Consider the following 20,588-nt stretch of genomic DNA (forward strand, 5'->3'; position numbering starts at 1 on the left):
TTAGGCTTTCTCAACAATACAGCAGAGACGTAGACATACACGGGTGAGTACAACAGATAATATTTACTGTGTTTAAACAGTGTAGTGCTGAGTAGTGACACAAAATTGAGCGGTATCCAGATAGAATGTTTCCCTGTTTTCATTTTTGGCTAATAGTACAATAATCTAACCTTTGACATTTTTGCATACGGATATTCTAGAATTATGTATTTACAATATTGTCATTTCAAACTTTCACCTTCAGGTCTCAGTGTGTAGATATGTCTGCTGCCAGCAGTCTCCTATCTGAAGAGCAGTTTCTGTGTCCCATCTGTCTGGACGTGTTCACTAATCCAGTCGCCATACCATGTGGACACAACTTCTGCAAAAACTGTATCACACAGCATTGGGATATTAATGCCCCATGTCAGTGTCCCATGTGTAAAACACGTTTCCAGAGAAGACCTGTGCTGCATGTCAATACTTTCATATCTGAGATGGCTGCTCAGTTCAGAAAGTCAGCTCAGATGAAAGCCAGCAGCTGCCCACACCGATGTGCCAAAGCAGGTGAAGTTCCCTGTGACGTCTGCACTGGGACCAAACTGAAGGCCCTGAAGTCCTGCCTGGTGTGTCTGGTCTCCTACTGTGAGACTCACCTGGAGCCTCATCAGAGAATCACAAGCCTGAGAAGACACAAACTGATCGATCCTGTGGAGAACCTGGAAGGCAGAATGTGTAAGAAGCATGACAGACTGCTGGAGCTGTTCTGCAAGTCTGACCATATGTTTGTATGTCAGTTCTGCACTGAGACAGACCATAAGCTACATCACTTTGTTCCTCTGAAAGAAGAATGTGAAGAAAAGAAAGCTGAGCTGGGGAAGACAGAGGCCTTTATTCGGCAGATGATCCAGGAGAAACAACTGAAGATTCAGGAGATCAAACACTCAGTAAAGCTGAGCAAGGAAGATGCAGACAGAGAGATAGCAGACAGTGTGCGGGTCTTCACTGCTCTGATGCAGTCTGTTGCGAGAGGCCAGGCTGAGCTCACTGACATGATTGAAAAGAAGCAGAAAACAACAGAGAAACAGGCTAAAGGCTTCATCAAAGAGTTGGAACAGGAAATCTCTGAGCTGATGAAGAGAACCACTGAGATGAAGCAGCTCTCACGCACTGAAGACCACCTCCACCTCCTCCAAAGCTTCCCATCCCTGAACACTCCTCCACACACCAAGGACTGGACAGAGGTCAGTGTCCATCGCTCATCATATGAGGGGACTGTGAGGAGAGCTGTGGCTCAGCTGGAGGAGACTCTCAGTAAAGAGATGGAGAAGCTGCTTGAGGCTGAGCTGAAGAGGATCCAGCAGTATGCAGTGGATGTGACTCTGGATCCTCATACAGCACAAACCTATCTCATCTTGTCTGATGATGGGAAACAAGTAAATCATGGTGATGTAGAGGTGAATCTCCCACACCCAGAGAGATTTTCTCCTTGTGCCTGTGTCTTAGGAAAGGAGAGTTTCTCTTCAGGAAGATTTTACTATGAGGTTCAGGTAAAAGGGAAGACTGACTGGGATTTAGGAGTAGCCAGAGGGTCGATCAACAGGAAGGGACAAATCACAGCAAGCCTTGAGAATGGCTACTGGTCTATATGGTTGAGGAATGGAAATGAGTACAAAGCTCTCGCTGGCCCTCGTGTCCTCCTCTCTCTGAAAACGAAGCCTCAGAAGGTGGGGGTGTTTGTGGATTATGAGGAGGGCCTGGTCTCCTTTTATGACGTAGATGCTGCAGCTCTTATCTACTCCTATACTGGCTGCACCATCACTGAGAAACTCTACCCATACTTCAGTCCTGGTCTCAATCATGGTTGTAAAAACTCCACCCCTCTGATCATCTCTCCTGTCAATCACACAGATTAAACTAATCATCAGTTTTTCTCAGACAGGATTCATTATCATTTACGTTAACATATTTACATATACCTTGCTTTTTATCCAGGTAACTTTTATAGCCATTCTGATGTTAAAGAAGTGTAATAAAACTAGAGCTGCAACAATTAATCGATTAGTTGTCAACTATTAAATTAATCGCCAACTATTTTGATAATCGATTAATCGGTTTGAGTAATTTTTAAGAAAAATAAGTCAAAATCCTCTGATTCCAGCTTCTTAAATGTGAATATTTTCTGGTTTCTTTCCTCCTCTATGACAGTAAACTGAATATCTTTGGGTTGTGGACAAAACAAGACATTTGAGGACGTCATCTTGGGCTTTGGGAAACACTGATCCACATTTTTCACCATTTTCTGACATTTTATAGACCAAACAACTAATCGATTAATCGAGAAAATAATCGACAGATTAATCGACAATGAAAATAATCGTTAGTTGCAGCCCTAAATAAAACAGAAAAAACACTTCACAGACTTGTTTTAAGCACATTTGAAGATGATTTTCTTCTTTCAATAGAGCTCTCCAGTGAGAGACGAATTACATAAACTTCCTGTCGGTGAAAAAAACCCAGTAACTACTAATGTATCTTGCCTCTTTACCTTTCTTCTTCTTGACAAAATTATTACATTTTTAACAATAAAAAAAACAATGTTAGTTAATGTTAAACACCAGATTCTGGTTAATATGGTAATTACTGAATTTTCCTTTATATCATGTTTTTCTTTTATGTATGGTATTACTACTTGTTACAGCAAACGCAGGGATCATAAAAACTTCATAGAATCTAATCACTATTGCAGGAATATGAAAACTACCAATGTTCCAATTTCATTGTAACATGTCCAGGTGATTAACTAATAAGGTGTGGTAACTGTCAGAGCATTGTACATATACTGAGCATTTTAATAATTCTACACAATTACTAATGAGCATTTTATTGAAAAAGAAAGAATTCTGCAATCTACAATATGTTTCTCACATGAAAAGAATGTACTGAAACAAATAAAAGCCAATGGAAAGAGCTTGTATGGTTACATGTCTGTTATTATCCTGCATGCTTGAATTATTTAACGTTTGACTGATATCAAAACTTGAAAAATGTCTTTACTTGAAAGGTAATCAACTCATAGAGAACAGAAATTAACCATGTCTATTCCACACTGATAAAACCGACATGTCATAGCTAAGATTAGAAATGCTATCAGGTGTTCGCAGTCATTGTTGCCATGAGCTGTGAGCCTCCAGTATGGCCACCAGGGGGAAGGATCCATCAGCTGATAGTCTCTTTCTGGCTGGCCAGAGGTGTGTGGCTGTATGAGCTGCACAGGAAGAGTGGCAACAATACAGTAGACTAATACTGTGATGACGACTGGGAAATTTTCCTTGCCACGTTCCAGGGAGGTCAGAGGGGTCAATGTAATCATGCTCAAGGCTGACTGAGGAAACCAAGCATAACCAGTTTACCTGTAAGAAGAGGTGGAGCAACACTGAGAAGAAAGGAGTGTTTCAACGTCACATTTCTGAAGTGAAACTTGAAAGTAACTCAGAGCGACGACACTACTGCAGATGAGAAAAGTCTCTTTCTTTCTCTTGAAAGAAAAATAAAACTACGTTCATCAGGCCTTTCTCAAAAATACAGCAGGGTCTTACACAAACACGTGAGTATAGCAGATAATATTTACTGTGTTTAACAGAGAGCAGTGACACACAATTGAGCTGTATCCAGATAGGATGTTTCCCTGTTATCGTTTTGCACTGATGCTTGTCAAATGAAGGTTTCAATGAAGTGCAATTGAAAAATTTAACTAAAATCACTTTTGCTAGTCTTCCAATGATCTACCTTTGATGTTTTGTATGGTAATATTCAAGAATTATGTATTTACACTGCTGACATTTTACACTTCCCCTTCAGGTCTCGGTGTCTAGAGATGTCTGCTGCCAGCAGTCTCCTATCTGAAGAGCAGTTTCGGTGTTCCATCTGTCTGGATGTGTTCACTTATCCAGTCACCATACCATGTGGACACAACTTCTGCAAAAACTGTATCACACAGCATTGGGATATTAATGCCCCATGTCAGTGTCCCATGTGTAAAACGCGTTTCCACAGAAGACCTGTGCTGCATGTCAATACTTTCATATCTGAGATGGCTGCTCAGTTCAGAAAGTCAGCTCAGATGAAAGCCAGCAGCTGCCCAGACCAACGATGTGCCAAACCAGGAGAAGTTCCCTGTGACGTCTGCAGTGGGACCAAATTGAAGGCCCTGAAGTCCTGCCTGGTGTGTCTGGCCTCCTACTGTGAGACTCACCTGGAGCCTCATCAGAGAACCACAAGCCTGAAAAGACATACGCTGATTGATCCTGTGGAGAACCTGGAAGGCAGGATGTGTAAGAAGCATGACAGACCGCTGGAGCTGTTCTGCAAGACTGACCAGATGTGTGTGTGTCTGCTCTGCACTGTTTTAGACCACAAGCTACATGATATTGTTCCTCTGGAAGAAGAATATGAAGGAAAGAAGGCTGAGCTGGGGAAGACAGAGGCTGAAATTTGCCAGATGATCCAGGAGAGGCAACTGAAGATTCAGGAGATCAAACACTCAGTGGAGCTCAGCAAGGAAGATGCAGACAGAGAGATAGCAGACAGTGTGCGGGTCTTCACTGCTCTGATGCAGTCTGTTGAGAGAGGCCAGGCTGAGCTCATTGAGACGATTGAAGAGAAGCAGAAAACAACAGAGAAAAAAGCTGAAGGCTTCATCAAAGAGCTGGAACAGGAAATCTCTGAACTGATGAAGAGAACCGCTGAGGTGGAGCAGCTCTCACGCACTGAAGACCACCTCCACCTCCTCCAAAGCTTCCCATCCCTGAACACTCCTCCACACACCAAGGACTGGACAGAGGTCAGTGTCCATCGCTCATCATATGAGGGGACTGTGAGGAGAGCTGTGGCTCAGCTGGAGGAGACACTCAGGAAAGAGATGGAGAAGCTGCTTGAGGCTGAGCTGAAGAGGGTTCAGCAGTATGCAGTGGATGTGACTCTGGATCCTGATACAGCACTTCCCTCTCTCATCCTGTCTGATGATGGAAAACAAGTAAATTGTGGTGATGTAAAGAAGAATCTCCCGGAAAACCCAGAGAGATTTTCAGTTTGTCCCTGCGTGTTCGGAAAGCAGAGCTTCTCTTCAGGATTTTACTATGAGGTTCAGGTTAAAGGGAAGACTGACTGGGATTTAGGAGTGGCCAGAGGGTCGATCAACAGGAAGGGAAAAATTACACTGAGCCCAAATAATGGCTACTGGACTGTATGCTTGAGGAATGGAAATGAGTACAAAGCTTCTGCTGGCCCTCGTGTCCTCCTCTCTCTGAAAACGAAGCCTCAGAAGGTGGGGGTGTTTGTGGATTATGAGGAGGGTCTGGTCTCCCTTTATGACGTAGATGCTGCAGCTCTCATCTACTCCTATACTGGCTGCACCTTCACTGAGAAACTCTACCCATACTTCTGTCCCGGTAACAATGATGGGGGTAAAAACTCCGCCCCTCTGACCATCTCTCCTGTCCATTACAATGATTAGACTAATCATTTGTTTTTCTCAAGAGGATAAGGATTTACTTGTATTCAAAGTTAGTGTATATATTTTACTATATCTTCAAGTAACTGTTATAGTCATTATAATGTTAAAGGGTTAGGGTTAGTTTTAGGGTTAGGGTTAATTTTATTAAAACAACAACCAAAAAAAAAATCTTTGGGCTCACTTCAAACTGCTTACACACAACTGAACATCAATATGTTATTTCAATGGAGCTCTCCACTGAGAGAGGAATTAGACATCCCAGTTGGTTAAAAAAAATCCAGTAACTAACTTATTTTCTCATTTCTTTACTTTTCTTCTTGGCAAAATTAATGTCTTATCATAAAAAAAAAACAATGTTTGTTAAAGTTAAATACAGGAAACGTTAGACTGGAGATTCTGGTTAATGCTCTCTCATTTATATCTAGTTTTCTTTTATGTATCGTATTACAACTTACTGCTGCAACAGATCAATTTCCACACAGTGATCGTTACAGTTCAACATAATATAATCTAATTTAATAGTTGCAAAATAATGTCATATTGGAAATCAGAAGTATTTCATAAAATCACTTAAACATGTCTAGGTGACAAATTAAAAATGTATTATTTTTGTCATGTTGTACATATTCTGAGAATTATATGTTGACACAATTACTGAAGAGCAGGTTATGAATAAGAAATAATTGTGCAATCTGATAAATTAAAAGATTTTTTCAATAAATATAATCAAATTGAACACTCTTGTATGGTTACATGACATTTACCTGAATGCCTAAATAATTGAGTGATATCAAAGCCAGCTGTTGCTGCTGCCTCCCAATCCATCTGCCTTTTACTTCCATTCAAGGAGGACGAACTACACCGAAGTATGAACGTCAATGGTGGAGCAATATCCTCGCTTCTGGCACCGCGCCATCAAAACACACCTGTCCAAAGCCACACACTGTATGTTGCTATCTGGTCCCTGCAGGCTGCTGCATTGTCTCAAACTGCACCTTCAACATACTTAGTGTGCATTTCAAAGTGTGCTTACTAATCAAGTGTGTGTGTGTGTGTGTGTGTGTGTGTGTGTGTGTGTGTGTGTGTGCGTGTGTGAGAGAGAGAGAGAAAAGAGAGATCCCTACCTGTGGAGCAGCATACAGGTAGAGGACCTGTGGTTCAGTCCTTGTGATAACAGACCAGACCCTTTGCCAGGTCTTGGGGTCGTCACCATACTGCAGGAAGCCACTCATCACAGCGCCACTGGACACTGGGGACGCCTCCATCTGGGAGAGAACACACAGGGAACAACATTTCATATAACACTGGAACAGAGTTACATATTGTTATCACCTCTTTATACTTTTTTCTATCATTTATATCCTTACTATGCTATATTTTATGTTGCCGACGACACCTAATTCCCATTTTCTGTGCATCCATTTTCTGTGCATCATCAATGGGCATCTCCTGGTGTCTTTACTACATCACATCCCCACACTGCAAACAGTCTGAATGTTGACGTCTGCTCTTGTTTATTGGAAATATGTAGAGAAAACAAGTCCACATTGCATGGTGATATGGGCCAACATGGAAATGAGCAAAACAAACTACAACTGCAACACACTAGACGTTTCCAGCATTTAAAGTCTATTATACTATCTGTTGAAGGCTGCTGGTTGCATCTAGTGATGTAGTTGTAAATAAAAAAGGTGGCTAAGCTATGTCCTCAAGTCAGTGACCATCATAAGGTAAACTACCAATAAAAAGCCAAAAAATATATTTTTAGAAAAGCATCCTTCGTTCCCATAAAGAAATAGTTCACCCAAAAATGAAAATTCTGTCATCATCTCCTCCCCCTCATGCCAGTTGAAACACAGGTGAAGTTTGTCCATATAACACACAGGGAGGCTGCAGCACAACTCCATAGCAGCCTTCTCCAAAACAACTGAAGTCAGTGGGGACCAGTTCTTCAGAGTTCCAAAAAGTCCTACAGTATATTTACACCATAATTTAGTGCAAATCTTAACTACAGCTGATTGATTTGCAACAAATAATGGTGTATAGGTCTTTCTATTCACAGTGTGATTGTTTGGCTGTTTTTGTTTTGGAACTCTAAAGAACAGGTCCCCATTGACTTCAGTTGTTTTGGAGAAGGCTACTACGAAGTTGTGCTGGCAACCTCCCTGTGTGTTATATGGACTAACAAATTTCACCTGTGTTTCATTTGGCATGAGGGTGAGTAGATGATGACAGCATTTTCATTTTTGGGCGAACTACTCCTTTAAAAGACTCAATCCTCATAATTTGCATGAGTTTCACTCAATTAATGTCAGCCTAAAAAGGTGAGTTTCCCTGGTTGCATTTGGGAAGCAGCCTCTCATTGTGACTTTCCAGTTAGTGTGAATAAATAAAACTTTAACCTTTTCTTATTTTCTTAGGAAAATCAGAAAAATGACGTTTATCTCCTCTCCTGATTTAAATATTATGTGTACAGAATTGGATATTATATCATTTATTAGGATTTATTGGTATATTTCTGTTGATATGAAAGCTAAACCCTGCTAATGACTCTTGACCTTTAGAAAACACATCGCAGTAGGGACTGTTGTTTGCAGCTCACCTCCAGTATTCCTCTCTTCTTGCCCTCGACTTGCTCCCCTCTGTCCTGGCCCGTCAGGATGGCATAGCAGGCTTTACACACTTTGTTCAGCTTGTTACCGTCGTACTCTAAAGCCGCCTTGTTGTCTGAACACTTCCAACACACCACCTGGGACAGGAGAGGAATATAAGTCACATATAAGTGCTTGTCTCTGGGAGAATAAAGTAAACTCCTAATTAGGCGCCGTACAATAAATAAATAAATAAATAAATAAATTCACAGTCTGTTATTCACACACAGTCTCTCACATACTTATGCATGCTATGTCCCAGGCTGTTTCTTTTGTACTTTATCTGTCCATTTTCATTCTCTCTTTTTAAATCTGATGTTGACTATAGTGTGTTCAGCACATGCCACTCACACAGCCACAGGCTCGGCAGTGATGTCTCCTTCTGGTGAGGGCGTTGAAAGGCTCCTGGCATTTCATACACATGGTTACCTCGTTGTCCCTAATCCAGCGAGGGGCACGGCGGCCAAGCTCCTCTGTCTGCAAAAAAAAACAAAAAAAAAAACGACATGCATGTCAATTATGACCAATCAAAAGACTGCAAAGACGCTGATTCCATACTTTCCCCAGAGCAAATACTCTCCAACTTACTGAGACTTCCACATCCAGCTCCTTCGAAGCCAATTTAAAGGTTTCATTTTTCCTCTGAAATACATCAATGGCTTCCTGAATCACCTGGAGATTAAAAGTTGATTTAGAAAACATGGAGGTGGAACTAATACATCTTTAGATGTATTAGTAACGTTACAGCTGGGCTCTAATGTTGGATAAATTTAATTTATCCAACATTAGATGTGATATATCAAACAAAAAAACTGAAAATATTCTGGTACCTTTATCCACTCATCTCGGTCTTGTTCAGAGCTGGAAAAAGGAAAGAAATGAAAAGTATTTTATTTGATATTAGATTGAATGTGTAAACAACCAAATTGAAAAGGTGTGATCTTTAGGTGGCATCATCAAAACATTAAACATTTCTGGAAGGAGGTGAACGATGGATATTGGGGAGGCTGATACAGATTGAATATATGTGAGAATTAAATAGCCTAAATATACTTTTTAAAATTCAGTATGTATGCAGGTCAGTTGGCATTATAGGGCCTCCACATTTCCATTTGCCTCTTCCTATGCATCCATCCACACACACACACACCTGGCCTGCAGCTCCAGGGTCCTCTCCTTCCCAGAGACCTGGAAGGTGTGTGGGTGGTCTTCGTTGGTGGTCTGCTGCACCTGCATGCCCTCCACCCCGACCCGGGCCCGCACAGTAAAACGCTGCCCCACCAGGCTGAACTTGGGAGTGCAGCACAGCAGGAAGTTGTTGAACTGCAAGGAAAAAGTTAAAGACCAAAGTTTACAGATGGGCTGAATCCAAATGTCCAGACTTCGGCTGCAGGTTACCTTTGTAACCTTAGAATGAGATGATGATAGAGACGTAAAAGGAAAGGAAATAAGAGATGAGGATAAATGCATACAGTTTTGTTTTTTTAAATGTAGGACAGGAGCATATTAGAACAAGTATTACAGTATTACATTATTGAAAGCATTACATTTTGACAGTAACCTTGCCAACTCTGGGGTAAAAAGGAGCTTTGGTCTGACCCAGGGGGCATGCACTTGTAGCTAAGACTCAGTGGAGGAATGTTGCAGTAATGGCCACACCCAACACACACACTAATGCAAGTCAAAGCTCAAATTAATGAGGTAAATATTAGATTCTTTTTTGGGGTTTACGCTTCATTATCTCAACAAAATGCAACAGACATGCAAGTAGTAATGAAAACAGTCATCAAGCCAGTGCTTTAGGAACAAACAACAGAGGCTGCATCGATATCTTTATCTATGATCAGTGGTCTGACCAGGAAGAGGTGTCTCTCCATGGCGGACGTGTTCCTGGCAGCAAGCTTGAGGAGCCGACCTTCCCTCAGAAACTCATTGGCCGGATTGACCACCTCCTCCTCCCCGACCATCTCATAGATCTCCAGCAGCCGCTTCAGGCTCTCCTACAGTCAACAAAAAATAGATAGAAAACTATAAACTCTCCAAATGGAACAAGAATATTAGCATCCACTAAGGCAGCACAATTAGTTCATTCAGAATTTCTGCTGTAGTTTGAAACAGTCAAGATGCTGATATAAGATGCATAAGGTTTAGTAAAATAATTTTGTCCTGCAACTCATTAAGAGTAACAAACCTAATTAAAGCAACATAATTCGATTATCAGTCATAATTGTGCAGTTGTGGCATCCTCAATGAAATAATCCTTTAAAAAAAAAAAAAAAAAGCAATAGCTAAATGGTTGAAAACCAGGACATTAATTAGAATTCATTTGTACAGTGTAACACAGTTACAGTGAGGACTTATCTGACTTAGTAACAAGATGGTAGCATGCAGCTTTGCCAACAATATGCACTTTATACATTGATTTAACAATATATTGCTGTTGTCATGTGAAAACCTCTGAACCCCAATTTTGTTTTGTTGTCAAGCTAAAAACAAGTTTTTTAGTTCCCAAAAAGTCTGCATTTTGGAGATACAAGGTTTTCACCCGACAGCAACAATATGAAGATCGTCTAGTATGTTCATTAAGGCAACGTACAGCTTTGTGTATGGCACTGTTTGAGTGGATGGCTGCCATGGAAATGGTCTGCAAGGATTCTGTGGGAGGAGACAAAAGGAAGAAACTCTTACTGCTTATCACCAACAAAATGAGCTTTCAGAGACAGGCAGGCACTTTAAAGAGGGAAAGAGAGACTTTTAACACCTGACAGACAAACTAAAACCATGCACTTTGGTAGACTAAGCTACGAAAAAGCATATTGAACAAACATATTGATAGTGCACATGATGAATATGTCAATAATATGGTGTTTTCAGCTATAGTCTTTGAGAAAGCGAGTCAAATAACACAGGGACACTGGTTGTCCATCTTTAGCTCTTTAAGGCGGTATTCTTGATTAACACATTCATTTGTGGATATTGAGTGTCCAACTAACTGTGAGCAAGGCTGTAGTCTGGGTTATCCTCAGGCAGTTTCTTCAGGTAATCCCTCAGCAGCATCTCATAGCGAGGAACCCTCTGGACTGGCTCCAACATGTGGTGCTGCAGGGTCAGGCTGCCACACACCTCCTGACTCTAAAGGACAACACCATCAGTCCCACTCAAACCTCTGTATTGTAGTTGCAGAGGAATACAGTAAGTGCTTTGTTATTGATCTGTGCCCAGTTGCATATCTATAGTGAGAAACCTAATACGAATACTCAACATAGATTATTGTTTTATGGTAATTTTAACACTAACATTACTGGTTACAATGGCAATGGATTACATTTTTGAGCTGCATGTTGCATCACTTGGATGGTCTCGGTTCCATCCCACCCATGCCCATCGCTCCCATACACCCAAATTTTGGCCAATGTTGGCCATTTACAGATATAAATTGGTATTTCCCTCAGAGGATGCCCTGATTAAAAGCAGCAGTAAAAACTAAAAGTTCTACAGAAAGCTTAGTAGGCCTATATGATGTTAAATATATTACAGAATTCTGTTCAGTTTTAGATACACTTATGGGTGATATTTGTCAAGCAACAACAACTTTTATTAGTCCAATAACCATTGTAGCACATTTATACAAATGCGATTTGAAAACCAAAATCTGTGCGGTGCCCTTTGGGATATTGGTAACGGACCCCAAACGCCCCCACTAACTGGACACTGCCTTATATCTTAAGTAAATGTATACCTGGACAGTAATACCTGTATGTCCTGGATGATGTTTCTAAAGGCAGGAGAGCGCTCGGTCCAGGTCCTCACCAGCTCCATGGCCTGGTCAAAGTTCCTAATATAGTCGGCATACATCCTCAGAAAGGGGGCGTGCTGCAGCATGACATTACCCAAGCCTGGTTTCTCACACCTAGGTTTGGCGGCAGTGGAAAGGTCAAGGGTCAAATCATGCTAACCAGCTTGGACTGAAAACACTGCCAGCCCGGCTGTAAATATTTAAAGTTCATTTGAATTAGAATCCTTTGGTCTTTACCCTCTTTCCACTTTCAGGCAGATACAGCAGTAGACACCGTCTAGTCTCCCAAGATATATTTCTTCTGCATCTACCATGCATTAATATTGCTGATAATTCTTGGTAACTTCCTTTGACAGTCACCCTACTAAGTAATTGGTATTTAGGTAATACATGAAATAGTAAGTTACCAAGTAATTACAGCAATAACCAAGTATGTTAAACCCACAGCTGCATTACTTATAACACCTCTGGTATTATTATTCAGTTTGTAAATCACAGGTTTCAGGTGGTAACGAGTTTAACAGCTTAATTTCTAAGCAACCAGGCTACACTTTCCTCAAAAATAAGTTTTTGTTCCCCATGGAGTGGGGAACAAAAAGTATAGTAAGTATAGTGAAACTGGATTGTAAAAGGAAGCAACACTTCAATCTATGTATACCACATCCCTTTCCCAATGCAATCTGCTTTATTTACATGGTGCCCATTCATTTGTCATACTCTATGTGTTGGAAACGAAATGGAGGGAAACTCAACAGCAAAATTATCCTTCAACATCATCAAGAAACGAGCAGAGCAGGAGGCCAAATTACCTAAGAAGGTCCAAATCAAAGGATGATACTGAACACTAACTGCAGTTTAAATTGTCACATTGCACGTTGATTTTCATATAGTGAATAATAGCACAGTAAGTACAGATAGTGCATACTGTTAGGATTGTTTAGGTGCCTGTTGTTTATGTTTGTGATATGAACACCCACCAATGGCCTATGCAGTTTTCCAGGTCAGGTAGCAGGAACTGGCTGTGGAAGGAGTGGATGGAGGAAATGTTGGAGAAGATGTTCCTCACCACCTCCAGAGGAAATGAGCCACGACCCGACTCTTCCGTTAGACGTAAGCAGAACACCTGTTTTTGGGGTTCAAGAAACAAGATATGATGATCATGTTTTTGGTTATTCTGCTTCTACCTATGTAATATGCTGTCATTTTCAAGGAAGGAAAGTTTATTTGGCACAGTAGCAATTCCTTCCCATTCTATGCCTCTAGAAGTCGATGTCATGGAAAAAACGTTGATTGCAATGGCAAACTGCAAGGGGAACAGGGGGCATCCTTGTCATACGCTATGCATCAGTGACAAGTATGCTGACCTGAAGCTGTTGGTACAGACACAGGCTAGGAGGGAGGCATATAGTCGTTGAATCCAAGAAACATATCTTGAAAAGCTTTCCGATACCGACTGATAATGACACTGCCAAATTAAATCCCATCTGCTCCTCTGCTATAATATCAGGTAAAACTGTTTCTAATTGATTAGAAAGTTGCCCAAGTAGACAGCTGCAAAGAGTTGCTGGGAGCAAGAAATGTACAATTATGTGGAATGTATCTACGGTAATTGATGATAGTTGTCTATTGACAATATATGCATTTTGATAACCTTTAGATATGACATGGAGCTGCTCTGGATACAGGCAACTTTCAAAATGTGACATTAAATCAACATCTGATGCTCATTTCATCCCATCAAGCCCAAAGCCAACAACACTGACCTGGTCTAGCAGGTGGAGACGAGCCACGTAGGCCCTCTCTGTCTGCAGCAGCTCATTGGCTATCTTGAAAAGTTTCTGCTCTATGCTCTCCTCGTCCTCTCCTCCTCCTCTCTCCTTCCTCTTCTCCTCCTCAGTCTGTTCACTTTTAGACCCCTTCTGAATCCTCCCGTCCTCTGGAGTTGTCTCATTCCATTGGGAGGATGACAAGGACTCAAATCCTGTGGATCTCTCTTCTTTTCCTCTATCACTTACTCCCTTCCCATTTACAGCTGCACACTCTCTTCCCAGCACTATGCCATTAATATGGCCTGGGGAATGCCCTTTGCCATTGCTCATTACATGAGCCACTGCTCCGTTTGTGGTATGATTGATTCTATGACTAGCCAGTGCTTTGATACTCATGGTAGACACACTGCAGTTGACTGATGGCAGTGGTTTCAGTGGAGAACGCTCAGGTTTCTCAATGGAAGGGCTGGGAAAACAAAGTGTATTGGTCATTGTAAAAACAAGTAGTCATTCATAAATTGTTTTTAAATATAGGGTGGTCCTGTAGAATGAGTATGTTTTATGCATGTTACAGAGAGTTATGAGAGTATCCATGGTGCAGAAGTGGAACAAAATGAAAAAACCAACCTGCTCTCATCCAAGTAAATGATCAACTCAGGCACACTGTAAGATTTCCCAGCCCTTCTCTCCTGTCCTTCCATTTTGGGACCAGATTTTTTGTGTTGTCCAAGCCAGGATTTGGGGCTCTTGGCTGGGCTGTAGGTCCCCGTTCTTCCCTGAACAGGGCTGGGGGTCCGCAGCCTTCCTCTGAGAGGGCTGTGGTTTCTTGGGGACAACTTATTAGGGCTGTGCCCTCCTTCCCTGAATGGGCTACAACTTTGAATGCCCCTTTTGGCTGGACCGGGGGTTCCTAAAACTGGACTGCCTGCTGGACTAGGAGTCCCCTGACCATTTCTTGCAGGGCTGATATAGGTTCCAGATACTCCATTCACAAAACCGCTCCCTCCTGCCCTTCCTATAACAGATCTAGGGGACCCTAGACAGTTCCTTCCTGGGCTGATGTGGGAAACAGATACTCCATCGTCTGTACTGTTGGCTCCTATCCCTTCCCTGTTAGGACTCTGGGTTGCCGCTGTGCCATTAACTGGTCCGATTAGTGGTTCTCCTCTAATGGGACTGTGGACTTGATCTTGTCCTGCCTTCAAAGGGCTCTGGAGGTGAGCTGGTTTAGGAGGCACTGCAAGAGGATAAATAAGAGTGTGGTTGGGTAATTTATAATAAAAGTCCATGCAATGTATTGCAAGTATAGACCATAGACAAACATGTTAAGTGAAGACATGCTGTGCTTCTCCACATGCCATAAGTGGGATCTTCATTTAGCACAAATAATAATGCAAGTTGGCCTAGGAGAAATACAATCCAGGAGGATATTTCAATTACAGAAGTGAAATTGAGTAATTGACATGAATGTGTTATGGTGTGGATACTGTACCTCCAAAGAGTTAGACCAAGTTGGACTAGCCAGGGCCAAGTCTCTCACAAGTTATAAAGGAGCGCCTGTTTATTTCAAACTATTCGGTTTGATTTAGGGTGGACAACAGGCTAATGTCGACCAACAATACACCCCAAAGCCCCACACATACTCCAGTGCATTGTGTAGTACCTGCTGATCAGTAGGCTGATATTACTGAATGGTTTAGAAGCCAAGATTAAAAATTAAAAAATGCTGTGCAACATGTGATGGTAAAATTAAACAACCATGCTATACAACAGTGTTTGGCTTATGGTTTGAATCTAAGCTGACGTTTCCATCTAGGCCTACATCACGCTACACTATATAATACAATTAGCATGAGTAGTAATTATCGTCTGGATTGTTTTATGTACTGATTGGACAAAAGGGACTGCCAACCTTGTGGTTTGAAAGGAGATCTCTTGGCCGGGCTTCTTTCATTGGTTCCCTCTCCATTTACTGTGGAGCTCGGCCCTGACCCACACACCCTGTCACAGGCATGACCACAGCTGTACGAGCCACACACACCACTGCTCACTACTGGAAGAAACACACACAGTAAAAGTGATTTAGTGAGTCCCATCATCTATGCTACATGTACATGAAATATCACATTTCTGAGTAACCTGTTTTGCTGAAGAGGGAAACCACATGCACCACTTCTTAAACTGCAACCATTAGAGGGTATGATTCAGAGGTCTTGTTCCTTTTCTGAGCACTCAGCTTTGGCTGACAAATATGTTACATATACACATGCAGAAAACCCATGACCATACTGCACATAGTATCACCAATGTATCATTAACGGCCCACAATACCAGTGTTTCCCTGATAAGAGTTTAGCATGGATGGTCGGACATCTGCCCGAATATTGCCCTGTCTGCTAGGAAAATGTTGAGAAAAAAATTATATCTACCTCTATGCATGTACACACATTCAAGTATAGGACCAGCAGTTAGAAAAATCTCTTAAAAAAACAAAAAAACAACCAACTCTTAATGGCTGGTCAGTAACTACAGTCAATGTACAGTGATCCAGGTAAGGATGCATTTTTGTCCAACAGCCCCACAGATCATTTTGGTTTTGGTTTCATGGTTTCTTTTTGACTAGTTAAATAAAACCAAGGGAAAAATCTGAGTGTGGTTGAGATAATGCCACAAAACATAAGCATAGAATTCACATCACAGTATTCAATGCTGCTCCATTATTCTTGGAAATTTCTCTAAATATAGTCTCCCATGCATTTTGTATGTAAAAAAAAAAACAGAGGTATGGGCGTCCTTGCACCTGATAACTTATTATTTTCAAATTGTGTAACCAGTTCTTTTCTTACCTGAAGTCTTTCCTGAGCTTATTTAAGATTATCCAATACTTGGAGGAGAAAGCAGACATTACCGGCTTACTTATGCTGAAGAGTGACCAAGTTATGTTGGTCATGTGCAGAAGGCTAAAGCCTACTTTCTCAATAGCCTGATACTTCTGCTTTCTCACTTCTGTTTTTTCTGCACACTATCTCTAAGTCTAACCTTTGCCAGGCCTACAAGTTCTGTTATCTTGCTGGACAAGAGAGATTAAAAAAACAAATCAAAAATCACAATCCACTTTCATGAACGCAGAATAGCACCTCAAAGGCTGCATTCAAGACTTGTCTGTTTGAATTAATAGAGTACTGTCACTACCAATTAGCAGCTTCTAGACAGCAGACATACAATATGCCTTTGACTTCTGGGTAAGGCACAAAATCTTAAGAGACACAAAGAGAGAGAGAGAGATGCATGTTAAACGGCTACATGTCAGCAACATTCTGAATTATTCAAAGGCCTTCTACCCTAGAAGTTGAATTTCTAGTGAAATTCTAGTGAAACTTATTGTCTACTGAAACTTTGACCAATAGGAGAATCTATGATTCTCATCTACCTTAGGCAGTGAGATCTGACGTAAATATCAGATCAAGAGTAGAATCAGGAAGGACAGGGGATAAGAAAATTAAAGAAACATGGGGTTACATATGGGTTCACTCACAATGTGCATCTAAAAGTGGGAGTATTTATTGTGTTCTTTTATCTTTATATTTTACTTGATTTGATTCTTTTAATGCAATACATTTAGCTTGTTCTTTATGAATTTTATCTTTTTATCTGTCTTTTATCTGCCTTCTATTTATGTAAAGCACTTTGAGCTGCATGTTGTGTATGAAAGGTGCTACACAAATAAAGGTTATTATTATTATTATCATCCTTGAGTATCTGTTGGTCAAGAATCAGGATGATGAACCGTTGTGAACAGCCACACCGAGCAAAGACGTAATTTGATAACCACACTGTAGTACTAAATGAGACCTGCACATGGCACAAAAGGCCCAAATATCATCATGGACAGCATATCATCAACAGCAGACTGTAGAGCCTGTAAAAAGGTTGGATGAAGATGCCTCTAGAAATAATTTCATATTTTGGCAGTATAGGTCAGGATTAGCAATGAGGAAGATGATGCATCATTGGCAGTCAAGATTAATTTCAATTTTTGCAGGTATATCAAGATCATCCAGTTAGCGAGATAACTGAAACATTACAATTCTCAATGTTTTGCAAAAAATGTCTGTTACTGGATCCAGTGGATATCATGTAGACACAGCAATAGCTAGCCTCTATATAAACAACACTTGAGAAGTTCTGATAACTAAATATATTTAAGCAGAGCAGTCTTGCTTCTTTAAATCCTCTCCTGGTCTAATCTGTCGGTGTTAGTGTCGCTCCATCTCAACATCAGACCAACTGAACATGGAATTATAAGCTTCAATCTGCGTTCAGTGTAGTTTTCAGATGTCAAAGTTTTCACATCCCTCTTGCCAAACCAATGAGGGAGGGGTAATTCACTTCTACAGCTCAACTTTATCAATCAAAGCAAACAGAATGATTCATTAGACAAGTATTGGTTCCATCGGACATGCAGACAGAGTAGGAACAGAATTATAAGCACTGTGATTTCGTAATAATCTGTCACAATACACTTTAGATACATGTCTGTACTTTTCATCTACATTTTGACATTCTGTCCTTTAAATGCATCACACATTTTGTTTCATTTATTATGCTTCACTGTTGCATGTTTCAATAAACTGTACACCAAGCCAAAGAATAATTTCCATTATATTTCTTGTATTAATGGACAGCAGTGTTGAATCCAAACAGTACCATTGGAGCAAGAGAGACCGATACTTCTCCAGTGAAGTAAAATGCCTCCGTGGGGAACAGAAAGTCTTTGTGTGTGGGGTTACAAACGCCGGTCTCAAGACACACTAGGCAAAGTCCAGGCTGAATCAGGGGAAAGAGATTTCACTCCAGTAATCCAACAAGCTAAGACAATTGCTTCATGAAAAAAAAAAAAAATACACACACTACTGACATTCAAAACGTATGCACACCAAGTGGGCTACATACAAAAGCATTATTATCATCATTTGAGCATGTGCAATAGAAACAGAGTGGGGAGCTTAGTTAAAATAGCATTTAAGACTACTGGTGTTAAACCCTACACAAGTCAGTGAAATCTTTGAGAGGCGTGTGGTGAGGAAGGCTGATAGCCCTGATCACCTCTTAGGACTGATGCGCTCTGGGTGATGCTTTAGAGCAGGGGTTCCCCAACTTCTTTCATGTCAAACCACCAAACAGAACAGATCACAGACCCCACATTTAATAAGCCCTAACCCTCTTTTCATGTTAGGTGGGGAGATAACAGCAGTGGGTTTAGTGAAACTTTGACTAAAACACTTGTTATGATAACTTCTAGGGAATTAAATAAAAGTGAAATTAAACTATTCTTCATTTTGTTGGGGCCCCCCTAGAGCCTCCTCAAGGACCCTTGGTGGTCCCGGACCCCACTTTGGGAACCACTGCTTTAGAGGGCCTAAATTCCCCATGGTTTCTTCCATTTCCCCCCCCCCCCCCCCCCAAACTTGTTCTCATTGAGCGTCTAAGGTTGGGGGGGGTTTGTTGTTTTCTTTTATCATTTCATAATGTGGGTGTTGTGAAGCAGTTTGAGACTGTAACTGTGATTAAGGGCTACACAAATAAATTTGAATTGACTAAACTCAAGAATAAAAGAACCAGGGACTAATGTATCGGTGGTGGTTGGTTTGCATGTGTAATAATGTGGCCTCTTGTGCCTGTATACAAGATTTCCACACTCACTTGGACATCAACTTTGAGGACTTTTCAGTGACTTTCAAGATATTGTTTGGTGCATTTCAAAGAAATTCAAAATATTACGACACTTGTTCTTTTTAATGAAGCACACTGATGAATCCAGGTAAAAGCCATTATCCCTTATTGATTTCCCTTATTAAATCTAAACCAATCACAAAGGAGGAGATGCAGATAAAGAGAAACAGATGAGCTAGAGAAGGATTTTTAAGATTTGAGACAATTGAGATTGTTTGGGCTGCAACTCAATATCAGGAAAATTTCCCTAACATTTTGTACATTTAGTGTATGCGCGCTTAAACCCAAAGCCTAACATAAACTCTACAAAACGTTAAGTCGACCATTAGCACAAACCTCCTCCAAAATAAAGGTATCTCACCTGTGTGTGAGGCGTGGCCGTCCGCACCTTTCACCTTCCGTCTCACCGCCACTCGTCTGAACTCCTCTGTCTCGTGGGAGCCGGAGCTCAGAGTCAAGCTATTCCTCTTCTTCAGGTCAAACATGGCGAGAAAGATACCTCACTTACACCGGAGCCTGTGGTCTCTCTGACGGGGAGAGGAGTTGGTCCAGAGACGGAAAAGTGTTTTTGGAGTAATTTTCTGCTGTTCAACAACTCGGTGCGGTGAGCCAACCAACTTCACCATGAACAATTAAGTTGTATGAGAAGCACCGCCCACTATTTAAATCCCCACACGCCCATTGGAGGAGGGACAAACCAATAAACAGGCATATTCACACAATGTCGATATTCTGAAGGTAATATGTGCAAATAATGGCACTTTGACCTGCTTTTAATGTTTAACTGTTTACATGGGCAAGGCAAGTAGTAACAAATTACATTTACTCTCCTTTCTGTAATTGAGTTGCTTTTTGTGTTTTTGAAGTTGGTAATTTTACTTTTACTGTAGATTATGTTTTGTCTTAAATATTGTTGGCTACTTAACCTCATTTTAAATTGTATCCATACTGAATACAAATTATAGGCTTTTCAGAAACTGTCCGTTGTAAAGTGTTGATTCAGGCTTTACTGTGTTTATGCATTTTATTTTGTAGTTTCTTTTTAATTAAGAAAAACGTAGGTTGAACTCTGTCATTTTTGTCCGTTTTGCGTCAAGATCAACAATGTCTGTTTATTAAAAGCAACTCTTAACTTTTTACACCAG

General features: G+C 40.9%; 3 protein-coding genes across 3 annotated transcripts; 2 read left to right on the top strand and 1 right to left on the bottom strand.

Moving 5' to 3' along the window:
* The first annotated feature begins 6 nt into the window (after positions 1–6).
* LOC139659484 (E3 ubiquitin-protein ligase TRIM21-like) lies at positions 7–2,949 on the top strand. Its single transcript, XM_071537772.1, has 2 exons — positions 7–43; positions 245–2,949. Exon 2 carries the CDS (start codon positions 261–263, stop codon positions 1,893–1,895), a length of 1,635 nt encoding a protein of 544 aa, XP_071393873.1. The 5' UTR covers positions 7–43; positions 245–260; the 3' UTR covers positions 1,896–2,949.
* Positions 2,950–3,498: 549 nt separating this feature from the next.
* On the top strand, positions 3,499–6,163 carry LOC139659483 (E3 ubiquitin-protein ligase TRIM21-like). The gene is made up of 2 exons (XM_071537771.1): positions 3,499–3,586; positions 3,841–6,163. Exon 2 carries the CDS (start codon positions 3,857–3,859, stop codon positions 5,492–5,494), a length of 1,638 nt encoding a protein of 545 aa, XP_071393872.1. The 5' UTR covers positions 3,499–3,586; positions 3,841–3,856; the 3' UTR covers positions 5,495–6,163.
* A 284-nt stretch (positions 6,164–6,447) lies between these two features.
* Positions 6,448–19,928, bottom strand: LOC139659476 (FYVE, RhoGEF and PH domain-containing protein 4-like). Its single transcript, XM_071537761.1, has 16 exons — positions 19,805–19,928; positions 15,623–15,763; positions 14,338–14,947; positions 13,705–14,176; positions 12,919–13,064; positions 11,899–12,055; positions 11,139–11,277; positions 10,742–10,800; positions 10,002–10,145; positions 9,296–9,468; positions 8,976–9,006; positions 8,734–8,817; positions 8,497–8,622; positions 8,097–8,243; positions 6,619–6,759; positions 6,448–6,483 (listed from the first exon to the last, which is right to left on the bottom strand). The coding sequence occupies exons 1-16, from the start codon at positions 19,926–19,928 to the stop codon at positions 6,448–6,450; spliced, it is 2,730 nt and encodes a 909-aa protein (XP_071393862.1).
* Positions 19,929–20,588: the final 660 nt, after the last annotated feature.

The sequence above is a fragment of the Centroberyx affinis genome, unplaced genomic scaffold (genome assembly GCF_046629955.1).
Source record: "Centroberyx affinis isolate AG114_WGS23_722 - 3 ecotype Tasmania unplaced genomic scaffold, CSIRO-AGI_Caff_v1 ptg003122l_1, whole genome shotgun sequence".
NCBI lineage: Eukaryota > Metazoa > Chordata > Actinopteri > Beryciformes > Berycidae > Centroberyx > Centroberyx affinis.